This window comes from Garra rufa, chromosome 7, assembly GCF_049309525.1.
Source record: "Garra rufa chromosome 7, GarRuf1.0, whole genome shotgun sequence".
Classification (NCBI taxonomy): domain Eukaryota; kingdom Metazoa; phylum Chordata; class Actinopteri; order Cypriniformes; family Cyprinidae; genus Garra; species Garra rufa.
The window spans coordinates 43835441-43856399 of NC_133367.1; the positions used below are offsets into that span (position 1 = coordinate 43835441).

General features: G+C 42.8%; 1 protein-coding gene across 4 annotated transcripts in view; it reads right to left on the minus strand.

Moving 5' to 3' along the window:
• The window catches only part of LOC141338557 (phosphofurin acidic cluster sorting protein 2), a 94674-nt gene that overhangs the window by 25313 nt on the left and 48402 nt on the right, over positions 1 to 20959 (minus strand). For 2 of the 4 annotated variants that reach the window (XM_073844139.1, XM_073844137.1), the window contains exons 8-14: positions 18943 to 19002; positions 16598 to 16746; positions 8047 to 8140; positions 7470 to 7556; positions 3348 to 3484; positions 552 to 684; positions 335 to 439 (exon numbers count right to left, since the gene is read on the minus strand). In XM_073844139.1, coding sequence (XP_073700240.1) covers positions 335 to 439; positions 552 to 684; positions 3348 to 3484; positions 7470 to 7556; positions 8047 to 8140; positions 16598 to 16746; positions 18943 to 19002 — 765 coding nt within the window. Of the gene's footprint in view, positions 1 to 334; positions 440 to 545; positions 685 to 3347; positions 3485 to 7469; positions 7557 to 8046; positions 8141 to 16597; positions 16747 to 18942; positions 19003 to 20959 lie in introns of all 4 variants that reach the window. The other 2 variants (XM_073844138.1, XM_073844136.1) reach the window with 1 other exon arrangement.

The following is a 20959-nucleotide window of genomic DNA, read 5'->3' on the forward strand; positions in this document are numbered from 1 at the left end:
TTCTTAATTCTCTCTTAATTTTTCTTTCTGTTTTCCACTAAAAATATTAAAACACACTTACAAAACATCAAAATAATATTTTCTTGAAAACGACAAAACATATTAGGAACATAATAAACCAAATGTACCAAAATTTAGTAAGGTTTACACTTAAAGAAGAGGAAATTGTTTGCCAACATACTAAGAAATTTTTTTTTTTCTCTGAAAACAAGTGTTATCGCATTACACAATTCTGTTCGTCAATTACATTGATCTTGTTTAAGTATGTTTAATTATTTTTACTGGAAACCTTGACACAAATTTATAATTAAAGAAAGAAAACACACACACACACCTGTCCTTGCCAGTCTGTAGTGTTAATAAGAATGATATTCTCCGGCAGATGTTCGTCAGAGTTCAGGATCTGATTTAGCTGATCATACACCGATTTCCTCGGGACCTGCGACAGGAAGGACATCAGGGCAGAAAATGAGCACACATACACATAAATCAGTCTTCCAATATTTCCTTATCCTTGTAACCGGCAGGCACAAACACACACTTACACAAACCTGTGTGATGAGTCTGGAGTCCGGCGAGGTTTCGCTCTCAATGCTGCTGGTGCGATCGCTCTGAGCTTTAGAGTTCTGTCTGTCCTTCATGGATGTGCTTCGCGGACGTCGCTGCAGCTTACTGTCTGTTTTACTGGCAACCGAACAAGGAGAAAGACATTAGGATTTCTGGAATGAGAACAGTCATTTCCAGCCAATAAATCCCTAACCTAACTACAGGGCAATAAACCTCAAATTTATCATAGCTCCTCCAAGACATTCTTGACACAAGTCCTCCATCCTGGAAAACCAAGCTAAAACCTGCTGATGATAATTAGTGCTTTAAAATATTGCAGGAGGTTTCTAGATGATCCAAACTGGTTACTTGATTGACCAGATGGATTGGATTGAAGAACATTTCACAATTGTCATTTTAGTCTGAACTTAGATCTGCAGCACTGTAATCGAGTAAATAGTGCGTCCCAATTTGTGGCATCTTCTGCCTCCCAAGGCACCACAGAAAGAAGCTAAAAAGAGGTGAATCAGTGATGCGCTGCTGCGTTCCACATTTCCTAAAGTGTCTGTGAGCCCATCGCTCGGGGACTGAGTCTTAATGAGCTCATTAACCAATGCAAACACACACATATGCCGTCTAACAGAGGCCTGTGAGAACAACCAACTAGAAAACTACATAAAAGAACAGACGACTTGAAGTTCTGATGGACCACAAGAGAAATATAACAGATGGGTGTTTCTTCAACTAAGCACTTTCGGTCCAGTGGAGTATGCGAAAATAGACTCTCTTAAAACGTACTTTTCAACACTCTCGCTGGTTTAAAGTTGGCATGAAATACAAATTTACCCTACTTTGTAAATGCATGATATTAATCTTGTTGTGAATGCAAATACTTCATTCTAAGTCATTTTTCTGACCTCGGATTAATAAAAATGGCAAATTCAATCTACCGACTTCTCTCTGGTGACTTATTGTATCCCAAACTTTAGTTTGCTTAAACCCCATCCCTTTCTACAATGGACCGCAAGCTCAGATTTGGATTCTGACATTTTAATGTAAAGCAAAGGGGTACTGACACCACAAAAATTTGGGACGATTTTCATATTTCTGATTTATCTGTTAAGACCAGTGCTTAAAAAAAAACAAACAAACAAACAAACAGCAGACATGCTGAATGAAAATGCAGTTTTGGTCTCTGACAGTAGGTGGCGCTTACATTGAAGTAATATTGAAACATGTCAAACTTTCTGTTTGACATTCACTTGTTACAGGAAGACAAAACAAACGTTGGTTCCAAATTCTTAAGGCCTGTTCACACCAAGAACAATAACTATAAAGATAACTATGTTAGCATCCACACCAGTGAACATTATCGTCTGTTTATTCTATGTTTAAGCTTTTAAATCTAGGCAGTGTTTGCTTGTTGGTTTTTAATATAAGCAGTACAATTTTTGGCAAATATAAAAGCCCTTTTGCTCCAAAAGCCTCAGGCTAAAGGTAAATAAATTCACATCTGTACAGTAGACCGCAGAAAAAGAAAGTTCTCCACTCTTCAAAAAAAGAAAAACAAATGTTAGTTTTATTGTGAGTAACTTTTGCTTATTCGTATGGTTGCACTGGATCATTAAAGGTCAGAAGCAAAAGCACTGGTTAATAAAATGGGATTAAACACATTAAAGTTATTTGTATTTCTTACCATATTTAATTATTGCAGGTTTGCATCATATTCTAAGTTGCTTTTCAGTGTTTTTACTCATTTTGAGGAGTACTGAATCTGTTCTTTTTGTGGGTGAGATTAATTAATGCATGTTCACATTTATTATAGACCTAAAGTAACATCTTACTCAGCAAAGTAAAAACAGCAGACAGGCTGAAAGAAAATGCACTTTCGCTCTCTGACAGTAGGTGGCGCTTACATTAAAGTCGGAAACATTCAAACTTTTTTTCTCTTTCTTGTGAGTGAGATAAATTAATGCATGTTCACATTTGTTCTAGACCTAAAGTAACATCTTACTCCCGATTTCTCTCAACATGGGGACAGGAGAACTTTCAGTCAATAACTGGGGAAAAAGTAACTGGTGTTACTTATTTGGAAAAGTAACTCTGATATTTTCTTGCAAATGAAAAAGTTATGCGTTACTTTACTAGTTACTTGAAAAAAAGTAATCTGATTACGGAACTTGCGTTACACCCAAAACTGTTGAACTGATTGGGTGTCAATATTGTTATTCAAAAAAAATCTGAAAGTGATCCTAACGATATTGTTTGTCTGTGCCTTAATCGCTATAGCTTTGGTGTGGACTGTGTTATTCTTTAATGTTGAGAATTATTTTTAAGACGATATCTTTATCGTTATCTTTATAGCTTTCATCCTATAGGCCTTTACTCTTCAATTCACTGTCGCTTACCAAGCATCAGCAGAGGCTCTGGGCAAGTGTGAATCTTATTGATTTTTCCCAGTGCAATGAAAAAAAAAAAACATGTCAACAACCACCCATAAATTGATGGCATGTGAATATTTGCATCTGTTTGAACAGACACATTCCCACCAATTCATTCAAATTAACATTTTTATTGCACAGTGTTTTCGCACCAAACGTAAATCCTCTGAAGTTGAAGAAACACCCAGATGTGGGAACATCTGATATGACTATTATTATATTCAACAGTGTAAATTGCCATCTGGGGGGCTTGTTCAGTTGAAAAAAAAAAGGAGTTTGAGAGCGAGAGAGAGAGGTTGCAACAGAAAACAGATGGAAGAGAAAAACAGGAAGGCAAGAATAGAAGGTCGCATGTGTTACCTAGGCGACATGAGAGTCTGCGACTCAGCCTTGCAGAGTTTGCCCACCGTTCCTGCTAATTTCTCAGTGCTCACGTCCCAGCTCATGCTGGCGTCACATGTTGCCACGCCGCCGCCCGCCTCGTCCTCCACCAGCTCCTGCATAAAAGATAAACATCAGGCGGGGAACATGTATCACTCGCTTCAAGGGCTCGCACGGCCGTTAAAACTGTCATGTTGCCGTGGCGACGGCCACTTAGCCACAAAGCAGAATTGCGGACTGGAGCTGTGGATGTGTCTGAAAGAGAGTGTGTGTGTGACTTCAACACAATAGATACTGTTAGGACTGATTAAGACACAGACCACAGCCTTGAATTATTAGCAAAAATCCTGAAAAACAGCTCGGCCCTTATGAAAGAAGAATAGAGCATCTTTTACTAATAATAAAATGGATTTTTCTCTTGTTTGAAATAAATGTGACTGTGATTGCTTGCGTGAAACTTGATACCACAATGCTAGGATGTTTTAAATGTTTGTTAAGTGGTTGTAGTTTTAATGATAACAGCTAAAAAACAACTTAAATTGCTCAGTTATTTTTGATTGTACGTATAATACATCATTTAAATCTGTAAAGGGTCTACTTTTTGTTGTGTACACCCACAATATCAACAAAACATTGTGCTTTTGTAAAATAAAGGAAATACAGGGGAGCACTTTCAGCCGTCTCAGTTTCCGCGCATGTTTTTGAAATGCATCACTAAAATGAACTGAAACTGAAACTCAGTGAATACGTGACATACAGACATAACAGATTTATCTATAGAAAGCTTGATATTTCTATTTTCAGATGAAGTAATTCTTACCGAAAACAAATATTCTCTAATAAAGTAATCTTTATGAAACCAACGCGATGTCCAGTCTTTCCCATTTCACTTCATTATCTTTAATTTGATCACTACTTTCGGTATTTTGCTAGATACTGTTAGAACTGATTAAGTGTGCGACACAGACCACAGCCTTGAATTATCAGCAGTCAGCGCACAAAAAAACGAAAAAACACCTCGGCCCTTGTGAAAGAAGGATAGAGCATCTTTTACTAATGATAAAATGTTATTTTTCTCTTGTTTGAAATAAATGTGACTGCGATTGCTTGCGTGAAACTTGATACCACAATGATAGGGTGTTCTAAATGATTGATAAGTGGTTGCATTTTAAATGATAACAGCTGAAAAAGAACTTAAAACGCTGGTCTACTTTTAGTTGTGTACACTCACAATATCAACAAAACATTGTGATTTTGGAAAATAAAGGAAATACAGGGAAGCACTTTCAGCTGTCTCATTCCCCGCGCATATCTTTTTGAAACGCGTCACTAAAATGAACTGAAACTCAGCGAATACTTGACGCACAGACATGAGAGATATATCCATATATATCCATAGAAATCATAGAAAGATATATCTGGTATATCTTGAAATCTTGATTTCTGCTTTTAGATGAAGTAATTCTTCCCAAAAACAACCCTGATAGCACACGTATATCTCGTAGATGTCTATTTGACGTCTGCATTTACATCTGCAAGACATAGTTTACTCATCTGCAATACGTCTATTAGATTAGATTAGATGTTTATGAATTAGAATGTATGTAAAACTAACATCTTACAAACGTTTGCCAGATGTTTGTACACAGCAGATGCTTTCCAGATCAAGAGATCTTTAACAGACTTCTTGCAGACGTATGTGTATAATCTGGGTCTTGTGTAGAAAGTACAAACTGTTTATAAACATAGAAATCTTTGAATTTGGACATATCTGGATTTTTTTTGTTACTTCACCCAAAAATGACAATTACCCCATGATTTACTCACCCTCAAGCCATCCTAGGTGTACAGTCGTGGCCAAAAGTTTTGAGAATGACACAAATATTAGTTTTCACAAAGTTTGCTGCTAAATTGCTTTTAGATCTTTGTTTCAGTTGTTTCTGTGATGTACTGAAATATAATTACAAGCACTTCATACGTTTCAAAGGCTTTTATCGACAATTACATGACATTTATGCAAAGAGTCAGTATTTGCAGTGTTGGCCCTTCTTTTTCAGGACCTCTGCAATTCGACTGGGCATGCTCTCAATCAACTTCTGCGCCAAATCCTGACTGATAGCAACCCATTCTTTCAGAATCACTTCTTGGAGTTTGTCAGAATTAGTGGGTTTTTGTTTGTCCACCCGCCTCTTGAGGATTGACCACAAGTTCTCAATGGGATTAAGATCTGGGGAGTTTCCAGGCCATGGACCCAAAATTTCAACGTTTTGGTCCCCGAGCCACTTAGTTATCACTTTTGCCTTATGGCACGGTGCTCCATTGTGCTGGAAAATGCATTGTTCTTCACCAAACTGTTGTTGGATTGTTGGAAGAAGTTGCTTTTGGAGGGTGTTTTGGTACCATTCTTTATTCATGGCTGTGTTTTTGGGCAAAAAATCCCTTGGATGAGAAGCAACCCCACACATGAATGGTCTCAGGATGCTTTACTGTTGGCATGACACAGGACTGATGGTAGCGCTCACCTTTTCTTCTCCGGATAAGCCTTTTTCCAGATGCCCCAAACAATCGAAAAGAGGCTTCATCGGAGAATATGACTTTGCCCCAGTCCTCAGCAGTCCATTCGCCATACTTTATGCAGAAGATCAATCTGTTCCTGATGTTTTTTTGGAGAGAAGTGGCTTCTTTGCTGCCCTTCTTGACACCAGGCCATCTTCCAAAAGTCTTGTCCTCACTGTGCATCAGATGCGCTCACACCTGCCTGCTGCCATTCCTGAGCAAGCTCTGCACTGGTGGCACTCCGATCCCGCAGCTGAATCCTCTTTAGGAGACAATCCTGGCACTTGCTGGACTTTCTTGGACGCCCTGAAGCCTTCTTAACAAGAATTGAACCTCTTTCCTTGAAGTTCTTGATGATCCTATAAATTGTTGATTTAGGTGCAATCTTAGTAGCCACAATATCCTTGCCTGTGAAGCCATTTTTATGCAACGCAATGATGGCTGCACGCGTTTCTTTGCAGGTCACCGTGGTTAACAATGGAAGAACAATGATTTCAAGCATCACCCTCCTTTTAACATGTCAAGTCTGCCATTCTAACCCAATCAGCCTGACATAATGATCTCCAGCCTTGTGCTCGTCAACATTCTCACCTGAGTTAACAAGACGATCACTGAAATGATCTCAGCAGGTCCTTTAATGACAGCAATGAAATGCAGTGGTAAGTTTTTTAGGGATTAAGTTCATTTTCATGGCAAAGAAGGACTATGCAATTCATCTGATCCCTCTTCATAACATTCTGGAGTATATTCAAATTGCTATTATAAAAACTTAAGCAGCAACTTTTCCAATTTCCAATATTTATGTAATTCTCAAAACTTTTGGTCACGACTGTAGATTACTTTTTTTCTTTCAGATGAATACAACCCAAGTTATATAAAAAAAAATATCCTGGATCTTCCAAGCTTTATAATTGCAGCAAATGGGGGTCGATTTTGAAGTCCAATAAAGTGCATCCATTCATCATAAAAAGTACTCAACATGCTCTGGCGGATAATAATGGCCTTTTTAAGACCAATTCACTGCCATTACAAAGCTTGGAAGAGCCAGGGCATTTTTTAATGTAACTCCGATTGTATTCATCTGAAAGAAGAAGGTCAAGTACACCTGGGCTGGCTTGATGTCGAGTAAATCATGGGGTTATTTTCATTTTTTGTTTGTCCAACAGTAGAAATGTTAGGAAAAATCATTATGAAAAATGCAAAAAACAACTTGCAGGCATATAATTCTATCCCAATTACACAGAATATTATAACGTGTACCCTACTGCACAACATTTTAAAGTCCCTCATGGATGCACTGTATTTGTTAGCTCTATCTCTCCCTGTCTTTCTCTCTCTCCTCCCATCTCTCTAAAAGTGCCTCATTAGGGCTGTTGTTGTGGTGATGCTGGGTAGTAAACACATTTAAACACACACACTGTTACTCTTCACTTTAAACAGATGTGAACGGATAGACACAGTACATCCATATTCTACAGTATTCCAGAGAGCCATGCAAAAATGGCTGTACATTAAATGTATAGAAATGCAGAAATTGCCACTGACCCCAGCTGCAGAGTCCACCACTGTAGTTTCATCCAGATATCGGCCACACACTGCCCTGTTCTTATCCACTGTTAACAGATCGCCACCCTGTAAACACACACACACACACACACACACACACACACACACACAAATACAATAGTGAGCATGGGGTTCAGACTTCGGTTCTGCAAGTGTTTTCTCATTTCCATTTCTTCCATACAAACGTGAAAAAGAAGTACACTTTTGCATACTTTTAAAAAGAGCACTTATTGTGGAAACAATATACTTTTAAAATTAAGTACAAACCAAATATAATGTTTTCAAACAATTAACTGAAAGTTACATGCAATTAAATGAAAATACAGATTAAATTTAAATGCAATAAGCATGCAATGCATTTAAATGCATTAACCTTAAACATAGTATTGCATAACACATTACAGTTCAAATTATAATCAAGTGCTTTGCATGTGCTTTAGTATGTTAATGGAACATTAGAATAAGTGTACTTCTTAGATTTGATGCAAAAATTTATTGTTGCTATGTTGAGGCAGAATAATTCTGATGTATTATGCATTCAAAGCGTCAGACGTACAGTGGAGGTCGGCTCTCTCGGTTGGCTCTTCTGACTGTGCAAACTGCCAATCTCTGTCTGTGAGCTGGAGTGAGACATTCCCTCGAAGAACGGCCTTGGATGGAAAACATACACACGTTAAGAATATAAAAACAGTCTTAGAGCCAAGAGTTGGATTTCATGGTCCAGCGATCCAGTATCAGTTAAGTTTTCCAAAGCGTTCTTTAAGAGGCGTTTACACTGGCGGCGATTTGCAAAGACAAAGCAACTGGAAGTCATTCACTTTGACTGAGAGACAATGTTGGTGAGATTCATGCATTAAAAAATGTTCCTAGTGTTCGTGATTCCTATACAAACACTTTGTCCTCCAGAACAAACAAAAAACAGATTATTTGACAAAATAAATATTTGTGCTTGCAGTTTGTCCCAAGATAGACAGTTTTGAAGACTACCAATAAGCAGGAACAGCTCAGGAAAAAAGTGAAAGTTGAAATAACACAAAGTGAAAAACGTCTTGGTTACGTATGTAACCCTCGTTCCCTGAAGGAGGGAACGGAGACGTCACGTCGGAGACCGACGAATTGGGATATCGCTTTAGAGATACCAATCCTCTTCGTGTGTAAACTAAACGAGCCAATGCACATTGGCATGCATGATTGCATCCAGCTGTCGCTGATCACAGCGTGAGCATAAATACACAGCAGGTGCAATGCATAGACAGGATTTCGCTGAGGAGCCGAGCTTGGGTCCGGCCGCACAGCGGTGGTACAGCAGCTGAGGCGACGGGACGTGACGTCTCCGTTCCCTCCTTCAGGGAACGAGGGTTACATACGTAACCAAGACGTTCCCTCTCAGTCGGTCTCTACGACGTCACGTCGGAGACCGACGAATTGGGATCCCTAGCAAAGCGCCGCAGCTGCTGCCCCCCTCCAGTGTCCTGAGCAAGCCACCTGGCCTCCAATTTTTGCTAAGGCCAAGGGCGGATCAGAAAAGACCAGTCACTGTATAACATAGCACTACCTACTTAGTGAAGCTGGAGCACTGGGAACGTGCGGAGCTCCCACCCATCCCGCAGGAGGTTCGGAGCAATACGCATATGGCTCAATTAGGACATATGGAAGAATGGAGGTGATTGAACCCTCGTGAAGATGGTAGAAGGTTACCGGGGAAACACGGTCTCTGTGGGTACCGTGGAAGACATATGGGATTCACTTAAGTCTCTCATGTATCCTAAGCCTTCTATCGGTTCTAAAGATTCATCGAGAGAGGCCTGGCGCCTAGACGCTCCGCTACGTCTGGAGCCGAGGAAGGAGGACTCGACAGGGTCTTCATGGACACTCTGGAGAAGATAGCAAGCCGACCTGAGCCAGTGCCTCTCAGTGCTTCTACCCGTTTGAGGTGAGAACACAGGAGGAGACTGGCTCTACACGAAGGCTATAAAACCTAGCGAACGTGTTAGGGGTCGCCCAACCCGCAGCTCTACAAATGTCAGATAGCGAGGCGCCACGAGCCAGCGCCCAGGAGGATGCAATACTCCTAGTAGAGTGAGCTCGCAACCTGAGCGGGCAGGGCACGCCCTGAGCTTGATAAGCCAAGGCGATGGCATCCACTATCCAGTGTGCCATCCTCTGCTTGGAGACGGCCTTCCCCTTCTGCCGTCCTCCGTGACAAATAAAGAGCTGATCTGAGGTCCTGAAGCTTTGCGTCCGGTCGACGTAGCATCTTAATGCTCGGACGGGACAAAGCAAAGCTAGGGCTGGGTCTGCCTCCTCCGGGGGCAGCGCTTGCAGGCTCACCACTTGGTCCCTGAAGGGAGTAGTGGGAACCTTGGGCACGTAGCCAGGCCGGGGCCTCAGGGTTACCTGGGAATCTGCCGGCCCGAACTGAAGGCACGAATCGTCGACCGAAAACGCCTGCAGGTCCCCTACCCTCTTGATGGAGGCCAATGCCAGCAGGAGCAGAGTCTTCATAGAGAGATACTTCAGCTCGACTGACTGTAAAGGCTCAAAGGGGACCCGCTGTAGTGCTGTGAGCACCAGAGACAGGTCCCAAGAGGGTACGGAGGGGGGCCTAGGAGGATTTAACCTCCTGGCTCCCCTGAGAAACCTGACGACCAGGTCGTGCCTACCTACTGACCTTCCTTCAACGGGGTCATGGTTTGCAGAAATAGCGGCCACATAGACCTTAAGGGTGGAGGGTGACAGCCTACGCTCCAACCCTTGCTGCAAAAAGGTAAGCACGACTCCGACCGAGCATCTTCGGGGATCCTCATTTCTTGAGAAAGCCCATTCGACGAACAGGTTCCACTTCAAGGCGTAAGCATGTCTCGTGGATGCAGCTCTCGCCGAAGTGATGGTGTCTACCACTCCTTGGGGTAGATCACTCAGAACCTCCGCGTCCCGTCCAGGGACCAGACATGTAGTTTCCAGAGGTCTGGACGCGGGTGCCACAGGGTGCCCCGTCTCTGAGTCAGTAAATCCTTCCTCAGAGGAATCCGCCAGGGAGGGGCTGTCGCGAGGAGCATCAGTTCTGGGAACCAGGTCCGAGTAGGCCAGTAAGGCGCCACTAACAGGACCTGCTCCTCGTCCTCCCTGACCTTGCACAGTGTCTGTGCGAGAAGGCTCACTGGGGGAAACGCATACTTGCGAAGGCCCCGTGGCCAGCTGCATGCCAGGGAGTCCGTGCCGAGTGTACCCTCGGTCAGGGAGTAAAAGAGCTGGCAGTGGGACGTCTCTGGAGAAGCAAACAGGTCTACCTGAGCTTTCCCGAAACGTCTCCAGATCAGCTGGACCGACTGGGGATGGAGTCTCCACTCTCCGGGAAGCGCAGCTCGTGAGAGCTCGTCGGCTGCACGGTTGAGCAAACCCGGAATGTGAATGGCACGAAGCGACCTCAGATGCTTCTGACTCCAGAGGAGGAGAGAACGGGCGAGCTGCGACATGCGACGGGAGCGTAGACCACCTTGTCGGTTGATGTACGCAACGGTCGCAGTGTTGTCCGTACGGACCAGCACGTGTTTGCCTCGAAGGCGCCCTTTGAGACGGTTCAAGGCAAGGCGTACTGCCAGCAGCTCTAGGCAGTTGATATGCCAGTGTAGCTGGGGGCTCGTCCAAACCCCCGACACTGCCTGCCCGTTGTACGTGGCTCCCCAACCGGTGGTGGAGGCATCCGTGTGTACCACAGCGTGCCTGGAGACCTGTTCTAAGGGAACTCCTGCCCGAAGAAAAGCTAGGTCTGACCACGGGGTGAAGGTTAGGCGACAGGCCGAGGTTACTTTGACCCGGAGAGTGCCGCGCTGCCACGCTCTCCTCGGGACTCGGCCATGAAGCCAGTGCTGAAGTGGCCTCATATGGAGCAGGCCAAGCGGTAAGACTGCCGTAGCTGCTGCCATATGCCCCAGGAGCCTCTGAAACTGTTTCAGTGGGACCACTTCTCTGCTCTTGAACGTATTCAAGCAGTTCAGCACCGACTGAGCCCGCTCTTGCGTGAGGCGAGCTGTTTGGCTGACCGAGTCCAGTTCCACACCAAGAAAAGAGATCCTCTGCACGGGGGAGAGTTTGCTCTTTCCCCAGTTGACCCGAAGGCCCAAGCGGGCGAGGTGTGCCAACACCAGGTCCCTGTGTTCGCATAACTGCTCTCGAGAGTGTGCTAGTATCAGCCAGTCGTCGAGGTAGTTGAGGATACGAACGCCCTGTTCCTTGAGGGGAACAAGGGCCGCCTCCGCGACTTTCGTGAAGACACGGGGGGAGAGGGACAGCCCGAAGGGCAGGACCTTGTACTGATATGCTCTGCCTTCGAACGCGAACCGCAGAAATGGTCTGTGGCGCGGAAGGATCGAAACATGAAAGTACGCGTCCTTCAGGTCGATCGCTGCGAACCAATCCTGGGGACGAACACATCTGAGGATGTGTTTTTGTGTGAGCATTCTGAAAGGTAGCTTGTGAAGAGCTCGATTCAAGATGCGCAGGTCCAGGATCGGTCGTAAACCGCCGCTTTTCTTGGGTACTATGAAGTAGGGGCTGTAAAACCCTGTCTTCATATCGGCTAGAGGGACCGGCTCTATTGCTTTCTTCGCCAGCAAGGTAGCAATCTCTGCCCGTAGGACAGGGGCATCTGCTACTTTCACTGTAGTGAAGTGGATGCCCCTGAACCGAGGCGGACGCCGGGCGAACTGAATCGCGTAGCCGAGCCTGATGGTCCGGAGGAGCCAGCAAGACGGACTGGGAAGCCCTCTCCAGGCCCCCAGCCAACGTACAAGAGGGACCAGCGGGACCACTGACGTACCTGCGGGGGGGCAGCGAGGTGGAACGCAGGGACCCCGCTCGGGCGTCTCTATGCCGGTCCGAAGCGGGGTCAGGGTGTCTGTGTGTGGTGTGTGCAAGACATTTACCTGCGTTCTGGCAGCTGGTGCGTGAGTAGTCCGTCTTACCGCACTCTCCAACCGCCCAGCGCCATTTGCTGGCGGGAGGGGAGAGGGGGCGAAGCCCGGGGCTAACCCGTGCAACACCCGCTGTCCCCTCTGGGGACCCAGAGATAGTAGAAACTGCTCTTTTATTGAAAATTTGGGTGTCACCGACCGTGAGGCCGATGACGGGTTTCTTAAAAGAAACTTTTTTAAAGGAAACAAAAGATTCTCCGCCCGGCCCTCCTCCGGGGGAGGGAGTGGTGCGATCACCATCTCCCGAAGAGCAGCTTCCTCCATCTCTGGGTCGCCCGTCTCAGGGACGCTTGTTCTTGCGTTTCCCACTGGTCTTGGTGGGAGCCTGGACGGGCGGGGCGGCCGCCCTGGGACCGGCTCCACGGCGTCGCCGTGAAGGCTGCTGCGCAGGCTGCTGTGGAGCGGGGGCGGAGGCAGGGGGCCGCCCTCGGCGACGAGCAGACCGAGGTGCCGCCGGCGGCTGGGTGGAGGCAGCAGCGGGAGCACGCCGGGGCAGGATATGACTGATGGCCTCAGTCTGCTTCTGGGCGGCCGAAAACTGCTGGGCGAAATTTTCGACCGCGTCGCCGAAGAGGCCGGTCTGGGACACGGGGGCATTCAGGAACCTGACCTTGTCTGCTTCCCTCATGTCGGCCAGACACAGCCAGAGATGGCGTTCCTGGACCACCATCGTGGACATCGCACGACCCAGAGACCGCGCCGTAACCTTCGTCGCTCGTAGCGCGAGGTCCGTAGCGATACGGAGTTCACGTAGAACTTCCGGGTCGTGACCACCCTCGTACAGGTCCTTCAGTGCCTGGGCCTGATGGACCTGTAACAACGCCATAGCGTGTAGGGCGGAGCCAGCAGCGCCACAAGCCGTGTAGGCACTGCCAATCAGAGCCGACGAGTGCCTACAGGCCCGGGAGGGGAGCAACGGGTTGCCCCGCCAAGTGGAAGCGGCGCCGGGACACAATTGCATCGCCACCGCACGCTCCACCGGCGGGACAGCCGCGTACCCCCGCGCTGGTCCGCCATCAAGGGTGGTGAGGGAGGACGTGCCACTGGAGCGGTTTCTGGCAGTAAAAGGTGCCGTCCACGTCCCAGTAAGCTCGTCATGCACCTCCGGGAAGAAGGGCACTGGGGTGGGACGCTGAGAACCAGCGCGGGCCACCCCAAGATACCAGTCATCCAGCCGAGAGGGGTCGGGACGTGATGGAGGGTTCCATTCAAGCCCTACCCTCTCGGCGGCCCGGGAAAGCATAGCCATCATTTCGGGGTCGGTATCCGGCACCGCTGACCGCCCAGTGGACGGCAGCGATCCGGAATCGTCCTCCCCCGAGAAGTCTGGCTCACCCCCCGATGCAGCGATTGACATCCGGTCGTCAGGGGGAGCCCCAAAAGTAATGAGCGGTACCTCACGAGGAGGACCCGAACACTCTTCTGGGAGCTCCGGATGGAACGGACTGTCGGTGGAAGGAGGAACCCCCGGCGGATTACCCGCCGGGAAATTCCCCACCGTCACCGTCAGACCAGTCAGCCCTCTGCCAGAGGTAGAGTCCCCCCGGCGTTTGCCGGGGGGAACGGTAGATCTGGGCAGAGGAACTGGCACCCCGCCCCTTTGCAGGAAGCGGAGTCTGGTCCGCAGCTCCGTGATGGACATGCCGCCGCAATGACAGCATGACTCATCCACAAACGCCGCCTGAGCGTGCTCAATACCCAGACACGTCAGACAGCGATCGTGACCATCACCTGGCGCCAGGTAACGACCGCATCCAGAAACGCACGGGTGAAACGGCATTGTGTTTCAAACACCTCGTCTTTAAAAAGACGTTCACCCGTGATACTCTTTTAGAAACTGCTCAGTGCTGAAGCACACAGGGGAGATGGCCGCTGCGACACAGAAGGCAGGTAGTGCAATCCTTGACTGCGCGCTTTTTCCACCCACAGGAGACCACCACCGCTGACGCGCCGTACCGCCAACACCGCAGTGAAGAGTTCTTTCTGTAAGAATGGCTCGTTGCGTCTCTCATTGAGAAGATCGGCTCCGATGCGAAATGCTGTCTATGCATTGCACCTGCTGTGTATTTATGCTCACGCTGTGATCAGCGACAGCTGGATGCAATCATGCATGCCAATGTGCATTGGCTCGTTTAGTTTACACACGAAGAGGATTGGTATCTCTAAAGCGATATCCCAATTCGTCGGTCTCCGACGTGACGTCGTAGAGACCGACTGAGAGGGAACAGTAGTCAACTGTTCAATCAAAGTTGTCCTAAAACTGAAACAATACCTGTTCTGGTCTTAGGATAACTTTGATAACCTTTTTTGATCCACTTCAAATGTTGACTGCTGTATATCCACAAGGATATCTAGTTTGCTTGCTACTAATTGTCTACATCTAACTCTGAATATCTGTCAAAGATTTAATAACATAAAAATCTTCTTTCTAATAGCCAGGGAATTTTGCATGACTTTGTGGATTGACAAATTGATAGAAAGCAAATTGCTTTAAGGCAGCCAATCAGATGTGATTTAGAAAATAGCTTGCATTTTTGTGTGTAATATGCATAGGGTTGCAAAACGGAGGACAATTTCCAGTAAATTTCTAAAACATTCCAGTAAACTTTGGAAATATTCCAGTAAATTTCAGAAACATTCCAGTAAATTTCTGAAACATTCCAGTAAATTTCGGAAACATTCCAGTAAATTTCAGAAACATTCCAGTAAATTCTGGAAATATTCCAGTAAATTTTGGAAATATTCCAGTAAATTTTGAAAACAGTCCAGTAAATTTCTGAAACTTTCCAGTAAATTTCGGAAACATTCCAGTAAATTTCAGAAACATTCCAGTAAATTTTGGATATATTCCAGTAAATTTCGGAAACATTCCAGTAAATTTCAGAAACATTCCAGTAAATTTTGGAAATATTCCAGTAAATTTTGGAAATATTCCAGTAAATTTTGAAAACATTCCAGTAAATTTCTGAAACTTTCCAGTAAATTTCGGAAACATTCCAGTAAATTTCAGAAACATTCCAGTAAATTTTGGAAATATTCCAGTAAATTTTGGAAATATTCCAGTAAATTTTGAAAACATTCCAGTAAATTTCTGAAACTTTCCAGTAAATTTCGGAAACATTCCAGTAAATTTCAGAAACATTCCAGTAAATTTTGGAAATATTCCAGTAAATTTCAGAAACATTCCAGTAAATTTCAGAAACATTCCAGTAAATTTTGGAAATATTCCAGTAAATTTCAGAAACATTCCAGTAAATTTCAGAAACATTCCAGTAAATTTCGGAAACATTCCAGTAAATTTCAGAAACATTCCAGTAAATTTTGGAAATATTCCAGTAAATTTCAGAAACATTCCAGTAAATTTCAGAAACATTCCAGTAAATTTTGGAAATATTCCAGTAAATTTCGGAAACATTCCAGTAAATTTCAGAAACATTCCAGTAAATTTCGGAAACATTCCAGTAAATTTCTGAAACATTCCAGTAAATTTTGGAAACATTCCAGTAAATTTCAGAAACATTCCAGTAAATTTCGGAAACATTCCAGTAAATTTCTGAAACATTCCAGTAAATTTTGGAAACATTCCAGTAAATTTCTGAAACATTCCAGTAAATTTCATAAACATTCCAGTAAATTTTAGAAACATTCCAGTAAATTTCAGAAACATTCCAGTAAATTTCAGAAACATTCCAGTAAATTTTGGAAACATTCCAGTAAATTTCTGAAACATTCCAGTAAATTTTGGAAACATTCCAGTAAATTTCTGAAACATTCCAGTAAATTTCAGAAACATTCCAGTAAATTTCGGAAACATTCCAGTAAATTTCAGAAACATTCCAGTAAATTTTGGAAACATTCCAGTAAATTTCAGAAACATTCCAGTAAATTTCAGAAACATTCCAGTAAATTTCAGAAACATTCCAGTAAATTTCAGAAACATTCCAGTAAATTTCAGAAACATTCCAGTAAATTTTGGAAACATTCCAGTAAATTTCTGAAACATTCCAGTAAATTTTGGAAACATTCCAGAAATTTTGAAAACCTTTCAGTAAATTTCTGAAACATTCCAGAAATTTTGAATACTTTCCAGGATTTTTTGGAACCTTCTGGGAATTTTTGACTCATGGCTCTTACTTTAGTTTGGGTTTGGGAGTGCTGAGCAGACTCTCGTTATCCTCCATCTCTGGTCCGCTGTCACTCTGGTTATAAACCTCCAGACTGTCATATAGAAGATCCAAATCTTCAACCTCCTGCGTCTGATCAACTGGGTCTGAGTCCAAGACCTTTTTGAACAAAAAAAAGAAAAAAAAATTAAATCTCACAAAAACCTGCCAAGAACATGACCAGGTCACATTTTAAAACAAAACTTTTAAAACAAGACTTCATGGCAGTTTCCAACAAATTTGCCCTCTATAATCACCACTGGCGTAATTAAAAAAAATATGTTTTTTTTATATTGAAGTATGTGATGTACTGCCTTAAATTCATGCCAAACAAAAAAAAAATAAAAAATCACAGTATTTTATATTAGAGTTAAAGAAGTTTACTTCCAGAACAAAAATTTACAGATAATTTACTCACCCTCTTCTCATCCGAGATGTGTCTTTCTGTCTTCAGTAAGTTGTAAAGAAATTATGTTTTTTGAGGAAAACATTTCCGGATTTCTCTCAGTATAGTGGACTTCTATGGTGCCCCCGAGTTTGAACTTCCAAAATACAGTTTAAATGCAGCTTCAAAGGGCTCTAAGCTATCCCAGCCGAGGGAAAAGATCTTATCTAGCGAAACAATTGGTCATTTTCTAAACCAATTTACCTATATACCCTAACTGTATTGACCCGGATTACACAGAGTATGCATGCGCATCACAGAGAATAGACAAGACAAGATTTGAGGTTAAAAAGTATATACATTGTCAATTTATTTAGAAAATGACCAATCGTTTCACTAGATAAGACCCTTCTTCCTCGGCTGGGACCATTTAGAGCCCTTAGAAGCTGCATTTAAACTGCATTTTGGAAGTTTAAACTTGGGGGCACCATTGAAGTCCATTATATGCATAACATTCCTGAAATGTTTTCCTCAAGAAACATAATTTCTTATCGACTGAAGAAAGAAAGACACTAACATCTTGGATGACAAGGGGGTAAGTATATTATCTGTACATTTTTGTTCTGGAAGTGAAGTTCTTCTTAAATGACAAATTAGATGTAAAGTTTTTTGTGGTAAAATCTGACTTGAGGATGTTGTGCAATTTGCTCTTTTTAAAAAGCCAGCATGTGTTGAATACCAAGCATTCAATCCTATCTTTTATAGCCATAATTTTCACAGGACAGTACAATCACCAGTCATGACCCATTCATACTATAAAATGCATCTCCTCAGGCAGCTGAGACTAAAAGACAGAAAGTTCTTTGTGTAAAAGTAAACAAGAGAGAAAGAGGGTAAGAGATGGTTTGAAAGTAAAGAGGGCATATAAATGATCATCCTACTGCAAGACATAAAACAGTGAATTTACACTATTTTATTTAACTTCCAACATAATAAACAAATATTACTCATTTTACATCTTAAGTGCTATATCGTGTTCACAGCTGATTCATCCTTTATAAGTGGACACTGATTTAAAATGTGTCAGCACACAAACAGACTTTATGTTAACATTGTTTTGCTCCACTATTCCTGCTTATAAAAGCGCAACACTAGCCAGGCCAGGACAGAGGACCAGCTAAACCAACTTAAACCAGCAAACCACCATAGAGTGGTTTTACTTAGTTGTGCTCAAATGAATGCAATGATTTTGCGTTGCTGTGAACGGTGGTCAATGTTTTAAAGCCGGAAAGCCTTGATTAAACTGCTCTTTGGAAATTCTCCAAAAGTGAAGTCGTTTTTTTAAATGTCAATCACAGGTTTACGTCATAGGTGTTTTGAAATACGCTACATATTTGAGACACACCCAAAGTGAGCTGTTGCATTGACAAGCCCACGTTGGCAATGCTACTCATGGGAACAACCTGCCAATGCAACAAAACTGTGTCATCACCCTGAATCAGGAAGATGCTGGACTGATTGCCAAATAAATCTGGATCATTTCCACTGGACGAGAAAGTCAAAGAGTCAAACAGCTACCCACTAACAAGCTTAGACTCTAACAATGAGACCACAAAGCTAACTCAATCTTGCCTGTAGGCTCGAGAAGCACGTATGACCTAAGTCATGTCCCCATGTGTCCTCTCAGAGCAGAGCAATAAGTGTAGTTTTAGAAGAGATATACATCATATCTTACACTGCAAAAATCAAAGCTCCTCTCACATTTCAGCTACTAGATCAATCATTGCCAAGTCCCAGGGCTGTTTTTATAAAGGTTGAATTTCATGGCTGAAGTGATTTTGTGATTACGAAGCACAGGGCCGCAAAGAAAAGAGTGGAGAGTGCTGAGTTCTCTCTGCTGTAACTTACGAAAGACACAAAAAAATTCTCACCTCATCAGATACTTTGAATCTCTTCAGGAGAGCAACAAACTTCTGCTTGAAATTGGGTTGCTATAGAGAAATTAAGAGAGTACATGTCAGCAACGACTTCTGGGCTGCAACTAATCAATGCAATACATGTTAGGATCGCAGTTTCAAAGAAATATGGTATATAATGACGGAACTTTTTGATAATATTTGGTTTTAATTAAAACGGTAAAATTGGTAAAACCAAAAGAATAAATGCATTTACCATTTCTGCTGTACTTTTTATAAGCAGTATTAAATAAAACTTTATGCCTTTTTTTCTTCAGTCGTAAAGAAATTATGTTTTTTGAGAAAAAAAAACTTTTGGATTTTCCTCCATATGGTGGACTTCTATGGTGCCCCGAGTTTGAACTTCCAAAATGCAGTTTCAATACAGCGTCAAACGTTCCCAAATGTGGCTGTAAATGATCCCAGCCAAGGAAGAAGGGTCTTATCTAGCGAAACGATTGGTTATTTTTTTTTTTTTAAATTACAATTTATGCGTTTTAACTTAAAATGCTCATTAAATTTGGTGAAAATATCTACTTTTCTTTTGGAGTTATAAACATTTTTATATATCAGAAGAGAAAAAATGGCTGACTTGGTTTGCATTTTTTGCCACTTACTATCAAAATTTTGACAATTGGGCATTAGTGTATAGCCGGCATGCTATGTTTCTAATTTCCTACGGTGGTTTCGTGTTGATCGGAATAACGGTTTCTGAGATATTGACAAATGTTTTTAAGTGCTAAACTGCAACGTAGCACAAACCATAAGGTAAAACCTGGCATGTTTGGTATCGCTAGACTCGGCAAGGATTCAGGAGTCAAAAAGGTGACTCCCTTAAAAATAAGTCAACCACACCCAAAGCAAATTGCCTAACCGTTACGGAGATATGGCCTCATAACCATTTTTGCATTCTTTTCGTAGAATTTGTTTGTGCGTTATTTGACAATGGTTTGACTAAAAATACAATTTATACATTTTAACCAGGGCTCTGAACCGGTTCAAGGAACGAAAACGAAAAACGAAAACAAATGACATTGACAGGAACAAAAACAAAAACGAAAACAAAATCAATTGTAATCGTTCTGAACAGAAACGGAAAAAGAAATTCCAAATTAACCGGTTAATAACGGTATTTTTATCGTTCTCTTTATTATGTCAATTTGGCAGACCAAAAACATGAATTCAAATTGTGTGCGCAAATGCGATGGTGACGCATACAACGTGAAATGCCCGCGAAGCAGACGTCATAAGCAGAGCCCTTTCTGATGCGACGAGCTTAAGGTTACCAAGCACCAGGCTGTTTCATGTGCAAAGGTATGTTTAGGTTTAAGTTATTGTAGCCTAATTAAAACTTGTAGTTTAAGTAGGCTATAGATTGACTTTTGCTGAAGCCCATCCAGTTTTTCCAGTAGCCTATTTGGTATATTATAATTGAAGTTTTTGATCTGTTGAGTTAAATGTAAAAAAAAAATCTGTTGTTGTTTTATAATGTTACAATGCATTACGTTTTCCTTTACCTTTACTTTTTTGCATTAAATGTAAAATCATATCCACTATCTGGAGTTCTGTTTTGTTTGAGTGAAAATAGCCTATAATAGGCTATCATGTATATTACGTAAGGAATAAGTCAACAGGTTTTTTATCGCAGATTAAGACGTGTGGTCAGGATGTTAAGCGGATGGTCTTGAAGGGGCTTATTTCGCTAGTATTATCAAACAAGAAAATTGTTTTTAAAAAAATTATTGGCGCATTTGTTACGAGTTTCCAGGTGAACTCATTTACTTTCGGTTTTAAAGACATTAAGTTCAAATGACACGAACACGGAATTTGGTTTAATCATTTGTAAACATAATGCCAAACATGTTATTAAAAGGCACACACTATCTATCTCTCTATCTCTCTATCTATCTATCTATCTATCTATCTATCTATTAAAATAACATAATTAACCGGTATTTTTTCTAGAAAACCGTTTTCGGAACTTAATGTTTAA